Source organism: Apus apus, chromosome 4, assembly GCF_020740795.1.
Source record: "Apus apus isolate bApuApu2 chromosome 4, bApuApu2.pri.cur, whole genome shotgun sequence".
Taxonomy (NCBI): domain Eukaryota; kingdom Metazoa; phylum Chordata; class Aves; order Apodiformes; family Apodidae; genus Apus; species Apus apus.
The window spans coordinates 16,948,121-16,975,087 of NC_067285.1; the positions used below are offsets into that span (position 1 = coordinate 16,948,121).

At 38.0% G+C, this 26,967-nt stretch overlaps 1 protein-coding gene across 5 annotated transcripts in view; it reads left to right on the forward strand.

The window, feature by feature from the left end:
- The window catches only part of LGI1 (leucine rich glioma inactivated 1), a 29,798-nt gene extending 3,079 nt beyond the window's left edge, over positions 1–26,719 (forward strand). For 2 of the 5 annotated variants that reach the window (XM_051616428.1, XM_051616429.1), the window contains exons 2-9: positions 14,563–15,012; positions 15,448–15,519; positions 18,918–18,989; positions 19,093–19,164; positions 23,387–23,458; positions 24,709–24,878; positions 25,296–25,460; positions 25,545–26,719. In XM_051616428.1, coding sequence (XP_051472388.1) covers positions 14,822–15,012; positions 15,448–15,519; positions 18,918–18,989; positions 19,093–19,164; positions 23,387–23,458; positions 24,709–24,878; positions 25,296–25,460; positions 25,545–26,362 — 1,632 coding nt within the window. In that variant the 5' untranslated portion in view covers positions 14,563–14,821 and the 3' untranslated portion in view covers positions 26,363–26,719. Of the gene's footprint in view, positions 1–6,396; positions 6,443–14,092; positions 15,022–15,447; positions 15,520–18,917; positions 18,990–19,092; positions 19,165–23,386; positions 23,459–24,708; positions 24,879–25,295; positions 25,461–25,544 lie in introns of those variants that run through there. The other 3 variants (XM_051616430.1, XM_051616432.1, XM_051616431.1) reach the window with 3 other exon arrangements.
- Positions 26,720–26,967: the final 248 nt, after the last annotated feature.

Consider the following 26,967-nt stretch of genomic DNA (forward strand, 5'->3'; position numbering starts at 1 on the left):
TCTAAGACAAATCTCCTTTGTTGCTACTTGTAATAATTTTTTAATGCCCTGTACTAGTTGGTACAGAAAGCAAGAACTGATCATCATTTGAGTAACAAATCTTTAAACACTGGAAGACATATATGCCCACAATTTTTCTTTTTTGAAGCTAAAGAAAATAGATCAATCAACCTTTCCATATAGGTTACAGTTTTGAGGACTTGTATATGTTTTATTGCTCTTCTTCAGACTCTGGTTTTTCTCTGTATTTCCAAGAAACACTAAGCATAGCTGTTTAGTCCTTATCAATATTTAGCTAGGAAGAAATACCTCAACCTTACTGCAGGACATTATTGTCTCCTAAGACCTTCTGGTAAAGTTACTTAAACTCAAGAACCTCTTTTTTGTTTGGAAAAATTATTTTGGTTAGCCAATTAAAAAATTAGTCTGCAAGTCTGTTTTGCCAGTAAGCCAGAAGAGGCAGCTGCCACAGGTATGGAGAGCGAGAGCAAGGCAGTCAGTGACAAACTTTGTTAGAGCTGTTGGCGGAAGACACGTATTTGAGTTTGATTATGAGAAAGTAATGTGCATCCATCAAGAATATTGGTAAAAGTGAGATTTATAATCACAGAATCACCAAGGCTGGAAAAGACCTTTAAGTCCAGCCTATGACCTAACACCACCACATGCCCTCTAATCTTTCCTTTTTCTCCATTAAGCCACTTACTTTGTTGAAAAACAAGGAAATTAGACTTTCTACCATTACTTGATATTGGCACCTTCCTATCTTCTACATATCTATGAAGTAAGTTGCCAAATAATTTATTTTTGTGTCTCCATAGTACAAACAGTCTTGTGGCATCTGTCGTGTTCCTGATTTTCATCTCCCTCTACATGAAGTCCCCTGGTAATTTGTGGAAAAGCAAGTAGAACTAAAAATGTACATTCACATATGCCAATAACATTGCATTCAGTAAGTGCAGTTCTTCTTTTAGATGTACCTGCCTACAACTTCAGGGATCACTAGCACAGAATCACAGAATGATTAAGGTTGGAAGGGACCTTAAAGATCATCAGATTCCAACCTCCTTGCTATGAGCAGGGACACCTCCCACTAGAACAGGCTGCACAAGCCTCATCCAACCCAGCCTTAAACACCTCCCTGGAGGGGGCTTCCACAACCTCCCTGGGCAATCTATTCCAGTACCTTACTACCCTCATGGTGAAGCATTTCTTCCTAATGTCTAACCTATGCCTCCCAAAAAGCCCTGAGCTCACATCTTACTTATGTCATGCCACTGGCTCCCAAGCTTAAGACTTCCTGACAGGGAAAACCAGGGGCTGTGCTGAGGAGCAATGGCTCATGCTCACCAGTTCCCATGACTGGGACTGGTCACTCCAGATTAGTCATTAAAGACAACCATCATTCTGGAATCTTCTAGAGGTTATGTAAAGAGAGCAGGCTGCTGAAGTACATGCTTACTTTGTCAATCTCAGTAAATGGTATGTTCTACGGCAAAGGATATAAAATGTGGAATTTAACTAGGTACTAGATATCAATGCTGTTGTGCTCAAAGGCAAATGCAGTTTTATTTGTTTGGCTTATAAAGTAATTTAATAAATACAAGCACTTCTGAATTTTTTTTTTTTCCAAATAGAGTCAGTTACAAAAAATATCATAGACAAGCCTGTGCTATGTCCATTATTTCGAGACCAGCTGTGCTGTTTTATGCTGTTTTGGAGTTGCAATTACCATTTCAGTGTGTAATCAGAAAAACTGTTAGAAAAGTGCTTTTGAAAAAATAGCATCTGATTGTCACCAGTTTCCTTCCTTGTTTCACAATCCCAGATCTTTGTATAAGTAATGTCAACCATTCTATTATATTGTATTTGTTAATAAGATAAAATATAGATAATAATATGATACCTAATCCTATTACAAGAGTATAGAATTTTCAGAATTCAAATTATCAATGGAAATTTTCATCTTAATTATTCCATTGGAGATCAACGTCAAATACACCATGTAGTCACAAAATTTCTTAAGGCTTCCAGTATGATAAACAATTTAGAAAACTTGGTTCTTTTGAATATTTGTCCCTGATTCTTTATAAGTAAAGGCAGAGCTGACAGATGGTGAAGTTTTAGAGGGCTATGTGAAGGAGAACTTGACCCATGGAGATTTCTTATTCCAGGCTCCTGTACTTCTAGGGTGAACAAACCACTCCAAACCTCCACAGGTACTTATTGCCAAATGCAATGTCTGACTTATCTGAAGGCAGTGGTTCTGTTAGCCATCTATAGAGCACTTTGATAACAAAGTTTGGGAATAAACACTAATCCGAAGCTCAAGAAGAACACAGTACGCATCTCAAATTCCAGTTTAAGCTTGCTCTGCTGATAGAAAAAAAATAAACAAAGGCTTTTATTCAAAATGGCATTGACACTTCCAGTTGATGTGAAAATCTCCAAGATGAAAAATATGAGGATATTGCTTCATTATCATAGACTGAGTTGGTTTAAGTCATGCTCAACACTTTATTTGATGGCAACATCACTTATGCTCTCAACATGCCAGTGAATCACAGAGAAATGAAGACTTGTAACTGGTTTAATTTCTGATATCTATTTTAGTTTCCTTGACTATGAAACAGTACTCACTGTAATATCTTGAAAACCAGATTGTTTCATTCATTCTGTTGCAGTTAAGGCAACACTGATAGCAACAACCTTGATCCTAAAATTTCTGTGAAGTTCAAAAAATATTATTAAAATAAACTAAGCTGCAAGCCCTTGTTAGTATCTGTATTGTAAATAAAGCCAGTATGACCCGGTAAAAACTAATTGATTCAGGTATGGAAATAATAAAGCAGACGTGCTCAAAAAATAGTTAGTGGAAGCAATCTCCCATATTGTCTCTACAGTTTACTTTTTGTTAAAAAAAAAACACCCAAGAATTTACCTAATAAATTTCCTAAAGAAATATAATGTAGTCTCATGTCTATTGTCCTTTAATTGTCATTGCTAGTGCTGTGTTTGTTGTGTGGCAGGTAATTTTGGTCTCCAGAGCTTACAGTCTGGCAGCTCTGCTGAGAGCAAAGCTTGCTAAAAGATTACACATGCATGTAGGCATGAATAAACAAGGGTAGTGACTTCAGCCTACCAAGAATTTAAATAAAAAGTAATTATCAATATGCACAAAATACTACTACTTAGCTTTATCAACTTGTATTGAAAAAAATTGAATACAGAAACTAACTCCTCCAGTGTGTGCCAGTTTTCATTTGAGGAGATTTAAGCAGTGCATTATGCTTAAATTCCCCAAAGTATGAACATTTTCCTAAGAGAGCCAAGAATGCTTAATCCTGCTTTTATGTCTAGATCTGTTATGATGAAAAGTGACTAATGGCATTTAAATACATTAATCCAAGAAAAAAAGGAAATCTGTTTTTTCCAGTTTGATATCAGAGTAGTTATATGAGGGAAAAAATGAAATAAAACAATAAAGCAAGAGACAAGAAAAATACAGTAAAGTGGAAATGAAAATAACAACGAACCAACCAACCAACAACATACCCGTTTTCTTTAAATTACATTGTTTCCCACTGGATTTGTTTTATGAAAATAAAATGTGGGCAAAATTGCAGTCCATTGCACTTTTAAATCATAGTGGAAAAGAAATACACATTTTTGTGTATGTCTACCATGTATATACATATTCATAATAATTTGCTCATGATGAGAATTGAGGCAAGGTACAAATGATTGAAAGTTGAATTTATGGAATCTAAAGTCTCTATTAAAAGATGAGTGATGAGTCACTATCTTGAGTCATAGAAGCAGTTAAGCACTGCTCATGTACTGGGCATGGAAAACCTGGAGAAGAAAGGTGCCTCAGAGTCTAAGATACGATGTCATAGCAAAAGAAGGTCATATTCCCACATGCACATTGCAGAAAACACCTCTGCTTTTAGAGATGTGTTTCTTAACCAAAAGTTGAGATCTTAATACAGAAATTACGAGGTTGAGTCCTGCAAACTGTACTATGCAGCTAGTCAGCTGTGCTCATCGCAGTGTTTTCCACTGGTTGTACTAACCATAAAGAAAATGTTGCTTAGCAGGGATTGTTTGCAATGCATAGTGGTATAGTCAAGTGGTTGGAATCTCACAGGTAGATTTTTAAAAACAAGGTATAAGGACTAATAAGGCATAATAATGAGAGAATCAACCCTCATTCTACCTTATGATTTCAGTGGGATTAGTTAGTAAATTATGTAGTACCTGTAAACTGCATGGAGAGGCTGTATCTAGGCTGATGTGATCAACAGCTGATTATTCAGTGGAAATTGAAGGATATGGGGATATAAGGAGGCTGCTCTGAGTAGTGATATAGAATGAACCAGTAAAAATTTCTATTTCGATTTTTTAATGAACATGCTTATAGAGTACTACTGTAAGACCTCATTTAATTTATAATACCATTAGCTATTTTGCTAGAACTCACCTTTCATTAGTAAAATATACTACCGATTGCTTGAATTTGGCAATAACGGGTTATATTTCAAATTAAATACACTTTTGTGTTATTTAATCACCAATATCATTCAGACTCAAAGTATTGAAATACTATCTACCTTTCTATTGAAATTATAACCAGATACTATTCATTCCATGGCACCTAAGTGGAAGAATTAGTTTGAGCTAGTTTCAAATCTCCAGTTTGCTATATTTATGTTACTTAGAGCCAGCAACACTGAGCCATGCAATACTCTCAACTCTAGGAGTAAAAACAGACTCAAAAAGCTGCCGAGGAAAGTATCTAGAACAATTAAAAATAAATATTCCAGATCCTGCTACTTGCTGAAACCACGTTCAATTTGCAAGCAATATGTTAAAACATAAACAGGTACATATCTAGATGTCTGCTTTTCTTGAATGGAAATACAATGTAACTACATGAAAGGTAAGGATCAGGAAGTGAAGAAACATTTTAGTGAAAAACCATTACCTTTAGCATATAATGCAGTCTGCTCTCGAGTTTACATTACACTGTACTGAAAAAATACAGTTAATAAAAGGTGGCTTGTATTACGTAAAGTTATATTAGGATTTGTTTTATTATATTTTCATAATCTTGTTTTAGTTAATCCATGCCACTCTCTCACTGTACAACTAATTTTATTTGAACGTCAGTCTTAACAGAGTCAGGATTTGGCAGGTTTCTATACGCTCAGTGTGTTAACAAAAGGAAAATATTCTTCTGACTACCTATGTATCTTAGATGTGGTCATAATCCATCTGCAAGTTTGAAGAACTAGGAAAATTGGTATTTGGAGATGAAACATTAACTTTAGTTCTTAATATAGGATTCCTGAAGCATAATTTTTCTCTCACAAACAATATTCTGTCAAGCTTCAACTTTTTTTATTGTAATTTTCTAATATTACCTAATTAGGGGGAAAATTTAAGTAGCTGAGTAAATTTAAGGTATTCTGTATATAGAAACAAACCTGGTTCGTTGTATGTTTGGAAGCTAGCGCATATTGTGGAATAAAAATCCCATGTTTATAGGTAGGAGTTACTTTAGTGAGCAATATTTTGCTATCAATTCTCTCTTGCAACTTGCACTTTAACTCATGCATCTTGCCTTCAAATTCAAGATTACTTGTTACCACTTGGAAGGATTTTACTGTATTATGCAAATAGTCTTATTCAGATGTATTTTCTCTGTTAAACCCATCTTCTTCATCCTGAAAGATGCAACTAGGGATATTCTCCTAATGTAGAAAAGTGATTTCAAAAAGCGGGAAAACATTTTGAGATGCTTTTGATTGCAGATATAATTCCAACACCTTTTGTCAGACAAATTTTGAAAATGTAGGTTTCGTATCCTTAACAATCAAATGTCATTTATCTATAGCACACTTCACTGTTTTATGCAATATGAGTTGGAAAGTTATGTATAAGCAGTTTTTCATTTGCACTATCCATTAAATTGTAGACAGGGAGGTAATTTCCAAAATAAACGTTAGCTTTGTCAGCATTGTCAGAGGACACACTGCCAGAAGTTCAAAACAACAGTATGTAGTACAATTTTAAAGTGTGGTTTCGTTGCTTCCTTGAAGGCAATTGAATAGATGATGAATTGTCATCTTTTCAAATCTGAAGTAAGAACAACTAGCAAAGCATTTTTGTATTTTCTTACTTGGAGACATCAATTCCTGCAGGAAAATATGCCCATACAACAGAATATTAAATTGTTTCCCAGTTAAGAAGAATTTAATGTGCTATTAATATATGAAGGAACTGTTGTACTGTGATCTAACACTATAGTATAAAAAGACTTAAACTTATGGTGACATCCATGATTTGTATTGATTTCCAGCGCAGTGCAGACTTAGGACAACAGAAATACCTGGACCTTGGAGCCTGAGATGAAAGGGCACCACAGCCCAAGTCACAGGTACAGCCACATGCACGCAGATCCTCTGTGTCCTCCACAATGAGAAATTTAACTGTCTTCCCAACATCACCTATTCTGAATCTATAGCAACCCTCCTCTAATATGCAAAGCTATTTTTAGCATCAGGGCAGCCTTGAAAACAGCAGGTAAAGCATGAAAAGAATGAATAAGTGGTTGTGGTGCTTGCCTGTGAATAGAAGCTATATTTAGCTTTTCAGAGAGAGAGCTCTTAATATACGTAATGTGTATATGAAGGGAGATCTGCCTCCTGAGGGTAGGCAGAGGTGACAGAAACATAGAGTAGAGCATTATTACTACCTAAGCGGTTATATGAAAAAGTCATTATCTCAGATTGTTCTGTTTAGGAAAATAAATTGTTAATGGAATCAGGTATCTTTGATTCAGTCTTCATTTGCAAAGAATGTATTGCATTAGTTTCCCTGAGTGAAAAGCAAATTGAGCAGCAGCTCCAAGCTCTTTTCAGCCAGGTTCTCTAGGGAAGTTTCATAGACCCTCCTTTCCAATGCTTGGGTCCAAGATTCTGGTTTCTGTGATACCGCCTCTGCTCCGAGTCACCACTCTTGGTTTATTGTCTTCCTCTTTTGCTTATTTGTTCTTCTGTTTGCTGCAAAAAAAATGCCTAGGAGCAAAAGCTACATGTGCCTTTGTTTAATCAGTAGTGTGTGCCAGCTATTTAGCTGGGGAACGATGTTGCTTCATGACGAGTTCATTACTTCTTACTGATGTATAATACTGAGGCTGGGAATTAGGCCCTCCATTTTTAATGAGACCTAGAAGTGATTGGTGTCTAAAAGAAAGCCAGTTGTATGGAATTTAGATTGTTGTCTTAGAAAAGTGATATATAGGAAGCGCTGTAAGCTCAAAATGTGAATGTTGTTATACACGTTCTATATATACATATTCTATAACTAGAACATGTATCTCTCTGTTGCTACTAAAATTACATTTAAAACTACAGCCAGTTCTTTGGTAATGTTGTGTTGGTTTTGCTCTCCCACTGCAGAGGGAGAGAGCCAGCAGCAAAAAGAGCAAATCTTTTCTTAAAGCTGTATTGAGTAAATAGCATATCAGCATATGAGCAAACAGATGTGATGGGTTTCTTCAGCCCTCCAAAGTCTTCTCTGCAGGGGGATGTGGTTCATAAGGAAAAGGGAGTGGTATCTTACTTGGTGGAGAGTCTGTGCTGGGCTTTGTGCAGCGTGCTCACCATACGGTGGGGTGTTAGGCAGATCTAGTATTTGCTTGAGGTAAAAGGAATTAACTCTAACCAAAATTAGGTATTTTTCCAAATTTCTTGAATTGATCAAACAATAAAAATACCACTAAAATACAGTTGTGTAAATATCACCAACAACCCCTTAAAATGCTTCAGTGCTGACCCAAACCCCAACTTTGTAAAGCATTTGGATTAGCAACAGTGAAACAATAAGATGCATTTTAGTCACATTGCACAATTCATTATGTCAGTGGCACTCCAGCGAGGCTTTTACTTGAACTATTTCAGTGACTTCAGTGGCACTAAGATTTCTTTTATTGTGAATTATTCAGGACATCCAAACTTTCTGATTTTAATGAGTAAAGATTCTTTCCCCAAAAGCCTGTTATCTCTACGATGTAACAAATACATTTGCTATGTACATGTAAATAAATAACATTTAGTTACTTTTTTATGTCTGCAAAATGACAAGGGAAATTAAATACAAGTTTATAAAGATTACAATAATTCTGCAGGGAGCCAATGCCATGAAAAAGTACAGAAGGGCAATGTAAGATAGCACAGGTCAAGGAAAGGATTTTATACCATGCTGTCTGTTTTTAATTAGCATCTTGGCAAACTGGAAGAGCTCAAACATTTTTCCATGAAGAAATGTATTATAGACTTTTCTAGCTGCCAATTAAATGGCATTTAGCTACAGTGACAGTGGTATGTTGTTTTTGGTCTGTAGAAAGCACTTGCTCATGCTAAAAAATCTGGGACATTTTGTTTTGGATACAGGGCTCTTACTGGACTGGATTTTCTCTCTGATTTTTACTCCAGGCATGAAGATTACCTCCTATGAACAACTACTAAATTAATAAATAGTGTAGGGGTCTGGTAGAGTAAATATAATTGTCAAGTGTCTGTATACATCTCTTGAGGATCTGCCCTCCAGTTAGATGATAACTTTTAATCACTTCTAGATAAATATAGAGCCTTTTATGAGGTTTGTATTTTGTCCTGTTTGGTCCAGACTGAGGTGGTTTGTCACCAGTTCTGCCTTATGGTTCATTTAACTGTAAGCATTTGTAATATGAAAATGCCCCTCAGATGTGTGGCTCCCTATACATTTTCTCTTAACAGCAAAGCCAATACACCCTGACCTCAGCTGCTGCATCTGGTGATCCCACTCTGCTGGGAAACAATGCAGGAGCTAAGGAACAGCTGAGGAAACCCAGAGATTTATACAGGCATCCAGTCTCGTTTGGAGGAGCAGGAATAGACAACCTCAGAGGAAACTAGGGGTCAGTACATAACAAGATCAATAGGATTTATGGTGCCTTTTTCATAGTGAAGGGCCAATGCAGTAGTTGAGGTTATGTCCATGTCTGACCTGAAGGACAGTTAGATTTTTTTGTCTGATAGTTTGTTCTGCTTTTTTTTTCTTTAATACATGAGGTAAAGCTACCGAGCTGTGGTACTTGCCTGCCTGCTCTTAGAGCAGCAAGAGAGTCAGACTGGAATGAACCGTTATCCCACTGAATGTGTAAACACAGTTAACAGTAGCAGTATTGTCAATATCAGCCATTCAAAGATGATAGGTTTAAAATTTTATGATACTGGTTTCAAAATCATGTGATATAAAACCATTACATTTTTGATACTTAATATCTAGCTTCTTGGCCTTTATGCATCTTGGTTACCCAGGAGGTTGGATGAAGTGTCCTCCCTTGCTCCCTCCCAACCTCAGAGAGCTTTCAAAAATCAGAAGGGGTAGAAATCCTATAGCTTTAAAGTATCTTCTGAGGTAATTTCTAATAAGCTCTACCATTTAAAAACCTGCAATTGAAAATAAAGCATCAAGAACCATAAAGATGTCCTGAGCCCTGGGTTGTAACAAAATCTGTCAATTGGTCAAATTCTGGTGTATCTAAGCCAGTAAGTACACACAGAGCCACCTAAACAGTCACCAGGATATGCTCAGTGGAGCAGGTGTTCTGCATCACCATGCAATTTTGAGCATGAGACCCAAGACCTGACTCTTTTCAGAGGTGATAATTTCCAACTCCACAGTGGAACTGTGAACTGGCTACTTTATGCAAGGGAAAGGAGACCACCCTCCAAGTTTTTCTTTCCTTTAAAGTTGGCAGGAATGAAGTAGCCATTTCCTCAGCTTTTTGACACAGTGACTGGCCTGGTTGTTCTGCTTTTAATGAAACTTTTGTGGTATAATAAAGAAGGATATCCATAATACAGACCCATATGACGGGAGAGGGTAAAGTTGGAAGAACTTTCTAAATAAAAAGTTCTGGGCAACCCTGTGATAGTTCCTAAGATAGTCTGTATTATGAGCTGCTGTAAAGGCATCTCAAATTTTATTATGCCTAACCTGCAGAAGGCCTCTTCCTGGCAAAGGCTCTTAGTGCCAGATCCACCAGGAAGCACGGTCTTTTCAGAACTGTTTAGAATTCACAAGACTTAGTTTTGTTTATTGAAAGTACAGCCTCAGTCTCAACTGCTTTAAATTTGCCATGTGCTGCAGAATTTGTTAAAAAGGGTGACACTGGGAAAGTGAAAACTCAGACTCATGAGATGTTTGAAGGAGTCTTTGATCTCAGAATCCTTCTGCTCCAAACACAGTGGTAACATCGCAATGGCAGCATTTTGTTCTTCAGGAGATTCATGGAGGTTGGGGTGTGATTCGGCCTCTTGGGCATCTGTGTGGTTTAATACGATGGGCTTAACACCAAGCACAGTGAAGTCCATTGAAGTCTCACCATCAGTAGAGTCTGGATTAGGCCACATAATTGCAGGCAGCGTATCCTGAGCATAGAAAAGGCAACACAATTTTCTAAAAGCAGGATAAAATAAAAGAGAACTCTTACAGTGCATGTGTCTGCAGAGGGAAACGTAGTCACCATGAAACCACAGGTAGCTTATTAAAATATTGTCACATGCGTATAATGAAAACATATTAGGCTAATGCAACTATGCAGAAATAGTCAGTGGAGCAGAGTTAATCCTTCAAAAAAGTATTAAATCTTTTAAAAAATAACTTTGGGCTCTATTCTGACTGTTCGCTTTCCTCAAATATTTTAGCAAACAGGCTTACTCATAGAATTTTTCACATTGTAACCATATATTTGAGAATACTTGCTAAAAATGTTATTTTTAGTAAATATAAATAATAATAAATGCATCTGTTTGCTCTAGAAACCAATCTACAGAAGTTGTGCTAAGTCTGGCCAAAGAACCCAAATAGTGATAGGTGGTGAATACCTCCAGTTACAAGTAGCAAAAGTATCTTTAATTTTGACCACCATATACCTGCACCAGGCTTGTTATTAGTTGATTGGTTAGTATAAAAAATTGTTACCAAATAATTTGGATACACTGGAAGAAATAAACTATCTGATTTGCATGGTATTAAGTGAATATGTGAGAAATAATCAGGCACTAAGGCTTGCTTGTCTCTGGTGAAAATGAAAGAGGTGAAGTACCACAGCATATTAATGAAATGCAGGAAATACTAAAATTTGCTCTGCTCAGCGCAGTGATGAGTGATTCTCTGTTGTTGCCAAGTGGGCAGAAATAATCAAAGGGTAGCAGTGGATTATGGGGATGGTGAAAGGAAGCCAGGGCACACACCACCCCTCCTCCCACACCTACCTGTCCTGGAGGCTTCTCTCACCTGTGCAGGTGACAGAGCAGGCCAGGGCTGGCATGGGGCTGCGGCACAGCAGGCAGCTGGAATAGCAGGACACCAGGATAGCAGGACACCAGGAGAGCAGGACACTGGCGTGGGTGAGGGCAGCTCTGGCCAGCCCCTGCAGCCCCGGCCCAGGCAGCTGTACAGGTGGTCTCGCTCAGGTCCATGCTGGGACCTGCTGGCCTGCTCAGCACTGAAGCCAAACCACCTGTGTCAGCCAGAAGTGCAGTATCTCTCTGCCCACACAGGAACACCTCTGCCAGCAAGCACCTCCCTTGCGTTACCGGGTGAAGATTTTTCAGCTAAAACATTGTCAAATGATGGGAAGCAAACTGAGTAATACGAGCCACAGCTCCTTCATCCCTCCTGCTGAAACCTTGCTGAGAGAAAAATAAATAAATTTTGAATGGTATTGTGCCTAATCAGTACCTGAAACACCAGTGAAAACAAGCTAGCAAAGACAGAGAGGCAGGCGCTCAGATGTGGGCACCACAGGCACTTGCCTGCTCTGTTACCCAGAAAACAAAAAGTGATGGCATGGGTAAAGGATGAGCCAAATGTTGCCATGGCTGGGGAGCAGCTATGCCACTGAAAATCCACAAACCAATTCATTTTTAAACTATTACATGGCAAGAAATGAGATACAGAGCTTGGTACAAAAGGACCCTGAAAAATGTGATTTATGCCCCTCTTTTGACAGAGCTGTTATAAGTATTCATAATATTTGCAATTTTAGAAAAAGTAGTTGTTTTGGCATGGGGTTTGGAATAGAAAACTAACTTCCAGGCGGTTCTTTGCACAGACAAAATGAGCCAGGTTATTGCCCTGCTGCAGAGTGTGCTTTTTTAAATTGAAAAACAGCTACATTGCAAAGTTTTCAGAAGGTTCAAAATGTGGCTGGAGTATTAACTAAACAGAAATGCCTAAGTAATTGATGGTGGATTTCAGTGAATGAGCTGAAGGAAATTAAACAAGAGGTTACACTATCAATGGCAAAATATTGCCATGGCAATGAGTAGCTTTGCCAGGAATAAACAAACAAACAACAACAGGCTTCTTTTCTTTCAGCAAAAAGTTAAAGAGAATTTTCTGTTCTCACCTCACCAAGTCTGTGCTTTTGGACATCTCAGAGGAGAGAAGATACTGTACCCTACTTATGCAAGTCCCACAAATCCAGCTCAGGATTAGATCGTTTCCAGAGCAAGAAGTAACCTTTATACCTAGGGGAGGGCATCAGCATTTACTTTATAATTATTTCAGTGCTTTGGTTACTGTAATTCTGTACCATTTTCTTACAGACAGTGGAAGGGCTCAGAAATAACGCAGCTCTCTGTCACTACTAGTTGAAGTCGATCCTGCTTTAAGAGAGACTGCTGACAGGGAAGATTTCCTTATGAGCAAAAACATGGGCCCGCACTTAAATTAATAAAGAGCTTTAAAAAAAAGACACTGCAGATAGCGAGGGAGCTGAGGAAGCATGAGCTGCCCTTTTTTACAGGCACAAGTCCAGGTGAGGAGCATGATGCACAGGCACCGGGGTCCTCTCCCTTCAGTGGTGGCCCTCTGCCTCTGAAGCTTTCTAGACCTTTCTGGCCATCCTCAGTCCCTCAGAGGATGCAGTCCCACTGCTGGATGTGAGCCCCATGGGTCTCCTCTCAAGTCAGGGAGACCTCAACTGCCACCCAGGCAAGGACTCGGCAACACTAGGGTCCTGCCTGGTGTCCATATGCTGAGTTTCTGCAGTTCTGCAGGCTGCTGTCCCCTTTGCAATCTTCCACACATAGCATCTGGAATTCCCTCTGGGCATCTATATTTGGGTATGTACTTGGCCTTGCTGGCATCGTTCCTGAGAAAGACAGATGTGGCCTGGTGTTGGTCTTGAGATTTGGAGCAGTGATTGCAGAAGCAATGGGCCAGAGCCAGATAGCCATGTAGGGTCAAAGGAGGAGTAACCAGCAGTGGAGATCTTCTGGCTTACAGGTGTCTCCTGGTGAGGAGACAGCCATCTATGTGCAGGAGTCAAGAGTGATCATGACTGCATTACACTTCTGTGCCATCCGATCAACCTAGTAGACTTTGTGATCTGTGTAACACAAACAGTGCTGCCAGTCTGATGAGGAAGTGTCAAGACCTATTAGAGTTTGCAAAACTCTTCTAAAAAATCCTATATTGGAAAAAATAAAATCATCCCATATTGCTTTCCAGCTATTTGGCATTTATCAGTTTTGACATTCTTTATATAATAACACTTAGGTGCTGCTTAAGTTCCCTATAAAATATTTAATGTAGTTTACTGTAAAGTCTTCAGGCTGAGGACTGTTTCTTACAGAGTATTCATACTTCAGCTAGCACTAATTTCAGTTGCAGCCTCTAGGCAGTATTGTAAAGATTCATTATTACCATCAAGATCTATCCCTACCCTGTCACTTTTCAAAGAAGGTCCATTGTAACTACAGGTTTAACATAACTAGTGTTTAAATATAGATTTAATTTTTTTTCATCTAAAATTATCAAACCAGTCTCCAAGCAAATAATTTTTTTAACTTGAACTTTGAATTAATGTTGTCTATTTTGAATGGTGCCTGGTCCACTTTATTTAACCAGCTCAGAAAACATGTAACAAATAAGAATTGTTCTTTTTCTGGGGAAAAAAAAAAAAAAAAAAAAAAAGTCAAAAAGAAAAAAGCAGTTGGGGTCTATTTTGCATGAGAAAATATTTTGTTTAGGAATGATGGTTGTAGGCATTCTCTCATACATTGTAATATTTTCCATGTGTGACAGCTTGTTTTTCAGTGGTACAAATATGTGCAATAAGGGCTCAGGATGAAAATTAATCTAACAGCTTTTGCAGCAAAGCTTTTGATGGTTTCGCTTGATTTCATTTTCCTGTGGATGCTGCCGTTAGTTCTGCTGCTTGCAATATGTGAAGCATAATTCTCACAGGTTCACGAGGTTGTAGGGATCCAGTGAGAGATGACTGATTTCTTCCCCCACACGCATACACTCCACCCCACACCCACTCACCCACCCACCAGCAAAACATAATGCTGTACTATTTTTGGTAACAGGGAAAGGGCCTCCCTGTGAAAACAGAAAGCAGTGTATTTCTCAGTTGCATCACTTTGCAATCTAATGCTCTGTTGTGCTTAGTGTTTTTGTGGTGATGCAAGTCTTTTTTTTTTTTTTCTTCAGCCGGTTGGATTTTCCCCATCTTACAGCACCTCGCAGGTCTCTTCTCTGAGCAGTACGTTGCCTGAGTGAGTGGAAACATACAGATCAGCTGCAGGTTTCTGTCTACAAAAACAGAGTGAAAGAGAAAGAAGAGGGTTGGGAAAGCAGAGACAAATATTGACCTGGACTTACAGAAAGACATCCAATGGCTGAATAAAGAACCCCTGTTCATGTTTTGGGATATTCTTTCAACTGGCTGGAACAAGAGTGGATCAAAAGAATGGGAAATGCCAGCAGACCCTTTAGAAGAATTGCTTATTTCTTATGCCTTTTATCTGTGCTTTTGCTGACTGAAGGGAAGAAACCAGTGAAGCCAAAATGTCCTGCCTGGTGTACTTGTACCAAAGATAATGCTTTATGTGAAAATGCCAGATCTATTCCTCGCAGCGTTCCGCCTGATGTTATCTCACTGTAAGGGCTGTAAGCATTTGGTTATTTAATTTATGATTTAAAATGAACTAGGATGTGTGCTGTTTCAGTGCATACGGAGGGATGCTTGCTGCAGGGAGTACCTCCAGCATTCAGAATCATCAGCTAACGTGTTAAAATTGTGCTGCATTCTTGAATCCTGATTTTTACATCTCTTTCATTTGTCTGTCTGTCTGTGTATGTGCACACATCCCATTTTATATCATCTTCTATACTACGTGAAACCTGTAACATTCATTTTTTTTTGTTGTTGTTGGGTTTTTTTTTGTTTGGCTGGGGTTTTTTTTCAGGGGGATTTTGGTTTTTTTTTTGTACTTATATAAATAAATTTCTCTGTGATGACCAGATCAGTATTTCAGCTGTGGATATACGAGACTACATTAATATAAGGTTGTGTTTTTTTTTTCTTCTTTCCAGATCCTTTGTGAGATCTGCTTTTACTAAAATCCCAGAAGGGAGTTTTTTGCTCACACCATCTCTGCAGCTTCTGTGAGGAAATTTATATGATACACTTTTGTTATGAAATGTATATGTATATGTATCCATAAATATTATAGAAAGAGTCTCAGTATTTATTTTATAAGAAACCGCAAGAGAAGATTAATGAGATTACAAAATACAAGACTTTTTAGCAATTTGAGAGATAGTGCATGTTTGGTTTTTTCAAAGTCTTATCTACTTAGTATTTTGCAAGGCTGTCTGTTGTCAGTGCTACTTTAAATGACTACATGCTAAGGTTTCGGTGACAGAAGATCTGCTATCTTTATTATGCTTTAATTAACAGGAGGGATTTGAGCATTGCAAAAACTATTCTTGCTTCTTTTCTGCAGTCCTGGGGCCTGATCCCAATATAAAGCTGCCCATTTGCAACTCTCATCAACTGTGAGCTCAGAACCCCTCGGATCAGGCCCTAACTGCAGTGGGACATGTCATGAAGTCTCTTTCCATGTAAAATTGCCATTGACTTCTGTGGAAGTTTATCACTTCAGTGGGAGTTTTGCCTTCGTAGCACCTGGATTTGACCCTATTTGTTATTCCATGTTCTTTGAAAAAAATACAAAAAGTGATGAACATTTTCTTCCAATTAAAAAAATGTAAGCCTTTTTTTCCAAAATCTAATACTGCAATGAGACATGCAGAAAGAGAATATTTTGGGATGTTGAAATACTGGATGCATTTCTCTATAGGATTTTAGCAGGGTCGCAAGCTTTTCTAAGAATGTGGGCATACGATTATATAATTGTGAGCTATACAGAGGTAGAGGGGGTGTAACCTAAACTGTTCATAGTGGATGTGCTGCCAGCCTGACACACACCCAGAAATCCAGCAAGGCAGACTCCCTGATGTGATCAACATCAAAATTGGACGTCTGTCCCAGACTGACTTCCCGTGCACTCTGGATGTGGTCAGGGTTGTAATGTTGATGTATTGGAGCCCTACGGCTGTTGGATCGAACTGCTGGTGCACCAGTAGCTGAAGCCCTGACCCTAGCTGTACTCTGCTACCTCAAGTGGAGCTGGTAAGGAGGTGCAGATGTACTGTACAATTTTGGATACAGAGTAAATAGGTAAATGCAGTTACTATGGAAACCTAAATGCTTTTCCATGGCGCTTTATTCCTGAGAATCGTTTCCCAGGTGGTCACAGATCACAAAACGGACACATTTCACATAATTCCTGAAATGGGCCTTTCAAAGGAGAGAAAAAAAATAAATAGGAGCATTGGTGGAGCTTCTATCTGAGTGAGTAGGACATAATCTCTCTTGGCTACGATACACCACCTACACTTAGCAATCCCACTGCCAGGGAGGCAGAATTGGGTAGGGTGGAGTAGGACAGACACAGTCATCTTATTTTGAGTTATTACAGTGCCTGGCACTGTGGGGTCGGACAATGGTTTCTGGCATTTTGGTAATGGCAATAATTTGCATGGTCTGCCATACACTAAAAAGTGTGTTCTAAGCTGCTGTTCATAAATGCTTCAACAAAAGCTCTGAGCTCAGACAAGCAGGTTTTCTTCCATTATGGGCTTTGACAAGTGATCTGTTTTCCAGATATATTTCTAGCACTGTAGCTTAGCTGCTTGCCATCTCTGGAAAGTCAAGTTTCTGATCTAAGGCAAATTAATCTTTAAAAATGGACCGTAGGAGCAGGATTATATCTGTAGGGTCAGTACTCTAGTTTGTACATGGAAAAGAAAAATTTCCACCTTCAGCAGAAGATAGTAAGAAAAATAAGAATATAGAAAAACTCAGGTTAATTACACATTACAGGAAGTTTTAGCTCTTCTTGTTTATAGCTGTATTGGCAGGTTTAATTTAGCTAATTTAGCAGCTTATATGTATTTTTATGTAATAGTCTCCAGCATTACATTTTTAAATTTCAAGTGCAACTTGCTATCTCCAGAATGCCAGTCACACATTTCTGGGTGTGGAACATAACTGCTGCTATTATAATTTACTACTATTTTTACTGTAGTAAATGGCAATGGTCCAATGGTCCAGCAGTGGTCCCTGGAAAAATCATGGTCTTGTGCTAAACAGTACTTGGAAGTCCCAGGCCAGGAGAGCTTTTCTTCTTGAATAGTATGGATGGTATGCTCTGTGCTCTTCATGTTACAACAAAAATACGAAGGACCTCCACATCTATGGTGAATTGCCAGCAGGAGTATTCCTTAAATGTTGAGAAAATCTCCCTGCTCTCATCTCCAGCACTCGTAACTGTGTATCAGCAGCATGCTGAGGCTATCCTTATAAACTGATGACATGAAAGCCTGTAGAAAGAAGGGAGGTAGTCATGGCACCAGGATCCATCCCTGCTAGCAGCGTACAGTTCCTGCTAAGCAATATAGTCCCAGCCACAGTACAGTCTCTTCAGCCTCTGTCCCCAGAAGTAGCTAGCTGGTGGGTCACAGATCAAGCAAATCTGGTGTTTGAGAGGCAAATGAGCTCACCAAGTGCAAGACCTATGCTATAAGCCTGGCAATATCTAAAATAGGTATACTATATAAAGAGATACCACCTTGTTCTTTAAATTACAAGGAGGATAGAGTACAGAAAAGGTGAAATTATCCAGTGGAATCATATCAAAAAAGTAAAATTAGTTGCAGGAAGATTTACTAGATCGGCCTTTTGGTTCAGAGTTAAAATGGACAAATTCAAACACCCCTGATAAGCATAAAGCTGGAAAAACCGATGCTAATCCACTTTTAATGCTTACAAAAATACATAATATTAGATGTATTGCAGGCATTTTTACTGCTATATGGATGCAAAATGTATACACAGACCAAGAGCTATCTCCAGCAGGTATAATGTGGTCTTAAAAATAGTTCTGATTTGAACATTAACTAAATTAAGATATTTTCCTTTTTTTTTTTTTCTCAGTATCTTCTCAGTCCCCTCAGGTCAAATATGCTCGCAGGTTTAACTCGGAAGTTAAGGGGTTTTACTCCCTGTCAGTGGTGTGAATTCAACCTGATGTCTGGCTAACCAGCTGGATATTTTCCTTGTGTTGTCATCAAAACTAAGCGTTCTTCCAGACAATTTAGACCTATGTAGTACTTGAACATTTTATTGTTGTCCAAGTATGTCTCCCGTGGCACTTGTACAATCCTGTTGTTTTACTGGCATGATAAACCCACGTTCACATCCCACAGAAGTCAATGGAATTTTATCAGATGACTCCAGTATGCAAAGCAAGGAGTTTTTTGATCTTTCCCTTTGCACCAGACTGTGGTGCAATATATCAGCCTCATGAACCTGTAGTGCTTGCACAGACAAAACTATGAAACCAGGCAGTGGAAATTTGGCCTACTGTGGCTTGTTAGACTGTTTTCTGAATATGCTCATATCCTAATGGTCTTTTGTTTTGCATCTCTTTCCGCAGGTTGTTTACATCCAACACATTTGATGTTATTAGTGATGATGCTTTCATGGGCCTTCCTCATCTAGAATACTTGTGAGTGAACAAAAGTGTATTTCCTGGCATTATTGAGTAGAGTGGGTGGGCTTCCAAGTTCCAGACGTTGCTTTGACCAGCATAACTTTACGACCCATTACAGGTTCATAGAGAACAACAGCATTAATTCAATTTCAAGAAATACTTTCAGAGGACTGAAATCTTTAATTCACCTGTAAGTAAAAGTTGTTTAATATATTACTCGATATATTTATTACAGTAACTGAACCCCTGTTTGGTGAATTTTGCATTTTGATAAATAGCTGTTCACATTGTTTAAATTGTGTTAATAGTAATCTAGTTAGAATGTTAATCTTTGTGTTTCCACCAAAGACTTCCAAACTGTGGTATGTGTAGAAGGCTGGGCTCCAAACAGCTTCCAAGCGGTACATGTTTGGCAGTAGGTCCCTGAATTTCTTTGCTCAGAGCAATGGGGATTTCCAGCGGAGTGTGTAGGAGCAGGAAGAAAGCAGGGTGGGTCAGGAAGCTTGACACTGACAAGCTGAGTCCCAGCTTGGGACTTGGAGAAGAGGAATGTGGGAGCTGTGCTAAACATTGAGGTGCCAGGGTGGTGATGCTGAGGAATGGACACACGCTTCTTGCCAGGTACCCCAGTTTGGCAAGCATTCAGGAGAATATTACAGCCATTCCTGGAACCAGCCATCACTGTCTGTACCCATGTCCACTTCAGCCACTACCCATATGCAGCAGAACTGGACCAAGTCCAACTTGAAAATTCCTACCTAGAACAATTTTATATAGAGAAGTTGCAACAAAAAGCATTTATTGTGACTTACCGATCCACTTCTTCCACTTAACGCAAGGGTGTATCAGCCTTTAGACTTCAGCAGGATGGGCTTTGAACCCTGGCACTGTACCCTCTGCTCTCCTCCATGCAAGCCAGGGCACCCCATGGCCAGGCTCTGTCATGTACTGACACTGAGGTCTGCTTAACATTCCTCATGTTACTGCTCAGCGCTTCAGCTATCCTGGAAACATGGCCAGACCCTTGCTTTCTGACATGCTGCATTGGCCGAGAGGGGAAATGGTTCAGAGTTGCCCTGGATGCTCACGTGGCTGTCAGGAGCAACACTTCCCACGCTCACATCCACAGAGGCATTTCTCGTGCTGTGCTCAGCAGGTGAAACACTCAGAGGCAACAAATACCTGTAACATTGCACTGCAAACACGTAAGTAGCATCCTCATGCTCTGAGTTAGCAAGATGGATTTTACACAGGCTTTTTTCTCTTCTCTTACATCAAGTTTATCTTTTAGCAATAATTTTATTTTAGCAAGCGATGCGTTTATTGAGAACACAACATCTACTGTAAGAGAACATAACAAAATACAAACATAATGTAAGAGAAGGCAACTTAAACATCTGGGGTGTGTCTGACATGGTTATATACCCGTCTCTGAGCATTTGCATTTTGAAGCATATGTCTTGTGGGGTGTCACAGGCAAAGGAATGGAATCTGACCTTTTGGCCTTAACACAATAACCTCCAAGAGGGTTTTGAAACAGGGTCATTTAACTTTTATTTCATATATTTTGATACAGGAGAGAAAGAAAAGGTTCCATTTAAAATAGATAATGCATAGATATAATAGTTGAATTGCAATTCACCACACCCTTCACCAGGTAGTAAATGTACCATAAAACACTTTACACTTCCCTTTTTGTCAGAACAGACAAGACTCACAGTTGGCTGTAACTGAGCCTACTGTGACTACTCGTGTAGGTGAAGTTACTTAGAGAATGGCTCTAGGTGTGAGGAAGAGGAAAGAGAGGAGAGGGAAAAAGGCTTATAAATAGGCTGTGCGCTTCCCCTAAAAAGTAATATTAGAGGTATAGGTGTAATTATAACATTGTTAAAAAGGCAGATACTTGGATAAGGCTGGTCATTGGGACCCTACCTTCAAAATACTGATACACATGAATAGCTTTATATTCACAAATGGGTCCAGTACATTATTTATCATATTCATTTACTTGTTTAGTAGCTGCTGCTGCCAGTGAGCACAAAGGAAGGCATGATTTCTTCTTTACAGAGCATACATTCCAAGAGTAACTTCTTGCCTGTTATGTTGGTTTCTGGGGATGCTTCAGCAGTTTCATAAGAGAAAACATACACAAAGATAGAACTACATTTGAGGAGCCACCACGGTTTGTATGTGGTCACATTCTTGAGACTTAGATTTGTGCCTCACGCTGCTGTCACGCATGGAGCACTATTTGTGAAGACAATGAGAAATCTGCAGAAAATAACTGCAAAGGCAGGTCCATTAACCACAGAATGTGACTACTTTAGTCTGCTTGTAGAACCCCTCCCCACCCTTGGGGGAAATCTGCACGTACACACTAAGAAGAAGCATTTGGCACCCTGAGGGATTTCTCGTTTATGAAACAGGAGAGTACTTGTACACACAAAATATATTTAAAAGAAGCATAGTAAATAAGCATACAAATGAATTCCATGCAGTTAGAGGAGATGAACTTTGTTCTATTTATTCTGTTGACTTCCTTTTCTCAGCATAACTTTTGCAATGCAGTAAGCTATCCAAACATTTGTACTTTTATAATGCAATTAACTGTGATAATTATAGTGCATCTTTAGTGCAAAGCAGAGCCATCTAGTATTTAGCATTATGCAACACAATTTATTTTCTACTCGGAATACATTTAAGAGGAGAAAAATTCAGGAAAAATAGCCTTTTTTAAACTAATTTACTAATTTAATATAAAAATCTTACAGTTAGGATGGGACAATAATTTCTATGCACAATATACAATTTTGATTGCATTTCTCTCAGAACTGTGACCATAAGTTTAGCTACATGTTTGATACAACCTTCACTCCCTTAATGTAAACTAAATTCCACATACAGCACCATCTAGGCAAGCCAGTGTTTTCTAATATATAAGTATGCTTTTTAACCGTGAAATATAAAATACATAATTTTCACCCAAACATAGGGTAATTCATAAATCTTGTGTAAATTTTTCTGTCAGTCACATTCCCACAGCAGTGGTGAACCCCTTGCTACTTCCAAGTACATCATCCCTTTCAGTTTGCTGTGTAATAATATATAAAAATATATAGGGTATTAAACGTGCCTTAGGTTGCAAGTCTGTTTAGGTTTCTCCATATAAGTTACCTAACTTTCAAAAAATTGCTCTTCAGTGTAAAATTAAGTAAAATAAGTGAAGCAGATGATACATACACCAAATAATGTTACAATCTGATGTACTTTGAAAGTGGTGAAGTCAGCATGGACTAATGGCATCATCCCATATTTTCTATTCTGGATAAGGCAAACACTTAATTTTAAATGAGGCTGCAGACCTAGTACATCTGGGCCTATTCTTGAATTTAAGTATATACCTAAGTGGCTTTGCTTGGCTAGAGAAATTGTAGTTAATAAATAACTTTTGTGTTTACAAGTGAAAACAGAGGAGATTCTAAGTCTTACTAGCTACTGATTCTAACTGGGATTGTAAACTAGCATGATTTATTTCCATTTTCATTTATTCTCATAAGTAATAAATAATTCCATTAATAAAAAGAAACATAAGCTATACCCTACAACATTAGTCTTTTCCTGTCATGCCCCCAGTGACATCTTAGAGAACCCAAACCTTTGGTGGACTCACACAGATGTGTCTGACTGAAATGTAATGTATTGCTTTTTCAAAGCCTGCTCACATTTCCTTGCCACTTTTACCAACTAGAATAGTCACTGAATTTAAAAATTGGGAATTAGTGGCAGTGTTTTGCTGGCCTCATACACACACAAACACACACATACACATGTGTGCATTTCAGGAAATAAATTCATGCTGATCAGCAGTTCCTGAAACCTGAAAACCTTATTTCCAAAACCTATGAGCTAAACCTAAGTCCAACAGCATGAAACCTTCCTTCCAGAAGAGCTACAAGAAAGGGGGGAAATTGCAGTAATATGAACACCGTGTATTGGTATCTCATAAGGAAAACATCAGTTGATCAACTAATGACTAATTGTTTTAAAATAATGGTTTTGGCAAAACACCAGAGGTGACTGTACTTTTTACCCTGCTAGGTGAAGTAGCGTAAATGCTGTGAGGCTGATGAAGCGGGAGAAAGCAGAAGGAGGCATAGCATTTTAGTGGAAGAAGAAGTCACAATGTAAATGAGCTATTATTAAAAGCAATCTTTTATAACTACGTGCTGGAGTTCTTTACATTAAAAAAAAAAAAAAGGGTTCTGTATCTTAAAAACAAAAACAAATAACCACCCCACACACACACACACAAACCAAACAAAAAAACAAACAGCAAAAACCCCACAGTATTGCACTTTACAAATGTGTTATTTAATGAACTAGCACTGATACTGAAGTGTCTTCTTTTACAGGAGTCTCGCAAATAATAATCTCCAATCGCTTCCAAAAGACTTATTCAAGGGCTTGGACTCTTTAACAAATGTGTAAGAAAGCAATTAATTAATCTATTAATTATACTAAAAATATGAAGAGATTATTATAGAGGACATTCTGAGTAACCATTCAAACCAACTGCCAGTAATGGGATCTTATTGCTTGGTAGAGATTACCCAGGATGGGTATGCTATGGTTTTGTTTACTATTGTTGATAATTTCCTTTAGTTTTGAATATTCCACCAGTTATGAAGATAGTAATATTGTTAATAGTTATGTAAGTACTTATGCATGTTCATTAAGAATCATTGAATAGGAAAGAAGTATTCTTAGGGATGCATGAGAGAGCATGGCATGAGGAGGGGTGGAAGATAATTAATGGAGTAACATTTTTCTGTGCAAATAATTTCTGGGAAGGCTATATTTTATCACAAAAACATGTGTCTTAGTAAGTACCATATCCCATACTAAATCTAATTGCAAACAAACCAAACCATGGACTTGTTTAAATATGTAACTTACATACCAGTGAAAGTACAAAACATAGATAAACAGATAAATCAAATAGTTACTTCATGGAAGTACGTCCTGTTTACAACACATCAAATTCTGGTTCACCTAGTTTGGGATAATGAGTGTAGAACATCCTTTGCCTGCTCCCTGTGTTAACAAGGTATGCTGAATTCACAGTGGAGAGCTGCAGTAGTAAGATGTGGAGATGGTCAGTGTATCTAGTAGCATTACTTGGCATGACTGATCATGGCCAGGTGGTTACACAGTCTGGTCCTGGCACTTCCCTGTTCCTGTACATATGATCTGAAATCTGACTGAAGACAGCTGTAAAAGACATGGAACAGAACTCCTTTGCTTGTATCTCTTGAAGACCTAAATGCCTACATCTAAAGGAGACGGCAAATACTGACTGGCTGACTGGCCATCAGGTTACATTAATTACAGTTTTGTTGTTGAGAAGGCTCTTGTTGAGAAAGGGTAATTCAAAACAACCTCCCAAAATATGTTGCCAACAGTTTGGTAGGTTTTTGTGCACCTGTACATTTGGGAAACTCAACAAAAATTTCCTACTCATCATCATGTTCTTCTTGATTACCTCAATATAATTAAATGTGTGTGGGTTCTTGTATGTAGATTTAGCTATGGGTCAGGATAAATTAAGACAGGAAGGCATCAATTGAGAATAAGCAAGAGGGCATACATTTAACAAGAGGCCAGTTTGTTGCTGCCCTGCAAGGAGGAATATATCAGCTGACTTTATTTTCAATGCATGATTTATTTGTTGTAGAGATCTTAGAGGCAATGCATTTAATTGTGACTGCAAACTGAAGTGGTTAGTGGAATGGCTGGGCAGCACCAATGCAACAGTTGAAGACATTTACTGTGAAAGCCCACCAGAATATAAGAATCGCAAAATCAATAGCCTCTCTCCAAAAGAATTTGATTGCATTATGACAGGTAATGTGCTTCATATTATTTAATCTTGTTAAATAAAGTCAAAGCTATATTTTTTTTTTATTCTAGGGTCCATTTTTTCAGGAAGTCTGCATACTAGATGGCACTTCCACTGAAATCAATATGAATTCTCTGCAGGTATAAGTCCGACATGCGAATCACTTGGGAGTGAGGTCTTATATTGCAGCTTCTACTCAGACTTCAATATGCTATGTAAAGAACTGGGACATAAAACAGCACCTCTTTTAATTGAGAAAGATTGAAAAACAAGTTGCAGTGCTCCTTAATCAACAGGAAAATTGGACTTAGTGATGAAATACTGTTAATTTGTAATAACTTGTTATCTGTGAAGCAGATGCTTTTTCAATACAGTATGGAAAGTATCTCTGTAATTTTCACATGTTGTGTGTACTTTTGCAGAATTTGAAGTTTATCAGTCCCTGCCATACCAATCTCTGTCAGTAGATACTTTCTCATACATGAATGATGAACATGTGGTTATTGCTCAGCCTTTTACTGGAAAATGCATCTTTCTTGAATGGGACCATGTAGAAGTGATGTTCAGGAATTATGACAACATTACAGGTATGAACTCTGCTCATCAAGTAACATCACAACAGATCATCCAAAAAGTGTTGCTAACCCTGTCTTTTACTTTTCTTTCTATAGGTACTTCAACTGTTGTGTGTAAACCTATAGTTATTGAGAGTCAGCTGTATGTCATTGTCGCACAATTGTTTGGAGGCTCCCACATATATAAAAGAGATATTTTTGCTAATAAGTTTATAAAAATTCAAGATATTGAAATCCTTAAAATCCGAAAACCCAATGACATTGAAACATTCAGGATTGCTGAAGACTGGTATTTTGTTGTTGCAGACAGTTCAAAGGCTGGTTTCACCACGGTTTACAAGTGGAATGGGAATGGATTTTATTCCCATCAATCTCTGCATGCCTGGTACAGAGATACTGATGTGGAGTATCTTGAAATATCTGGCAAACCACATTTAATTCTGTCGAGTAGTTCCCAAAGACCTGTAATATATCAGTGGAACAAAGGAACAAATGAATTTGTTAAGCGTTTTGATATCCAAGATATGGAAGATGCATATGCAGTGAAACATTTCAAAGTGAAAGAGGATGTGTACATTTGCTTAACAAGATTTATTGGGGACTCTAAAGTAATGAAATGGGGTGGTTCAGCATTTCTGGATTTACAAAGGATGCCATCCCGAGGGTCAATGGTATTCCAACCACTTCAGATAAATAATTATCAATATGCCATTCTTGGAAGTGATTATTCTTTCACTCAAGTCTATTCTTGGGATGCTGAAAAGGCAAAATTTGTGAAGTTTCAAGAATTAAACGTGCAGGCACCAAGATCTTTCATACATGTCTCCATCGATAAACGAGATTTTCTTTTTGCTTCAAGTTTTAAGGGAACTACATTGATTTATAAACATGTCAGAGTTGACTTAAGCGCATGACACTCATAATTCTAAGATTACATCAGACTTTCTACCATAAGTGGACAAAATGAACTAAATGCATGATGACTCTCTTATCTTACTTCCAAATGAATGCCTTTAAAAGTTGAGATTGCTAGAACAAAGTATTACTATTATCTTCATCTTTAATTGTCAAGTCTAATGGTGTTGGAAGTGGCATTTTTTAACAAAAAGAAATTAAATTAACTGTTCTTTGCATCCACAATATGTAAATATGTGTGCAACTGCATCTGTTGCTATAAAGAATATTAAGATGTAATTTTCCATTTATTTATTCACCTGTTTGAAACAACTGCCAAATAAAATGTTTACATTTTGTGTCTTTCACATTCCAAATATTATTTGCAGGTGATACTTTTTATTTGTGTATATATTATACACATATAAAAGAAACCCAAGAAAGCATATTGCCCAATGCAGTGTTGTACTGCGTGGAACATGTACAATGTTGAAGATCAGGTGGGTTTTACGTATAACAAGAAGTTCTTGATAAAAATACAGCATGGAACCCCAATCATATAAATTAACACTTGGACATATCCTTGCATTTATGTGAAGTTTTGCTAATTTAAACAGGACTCCAC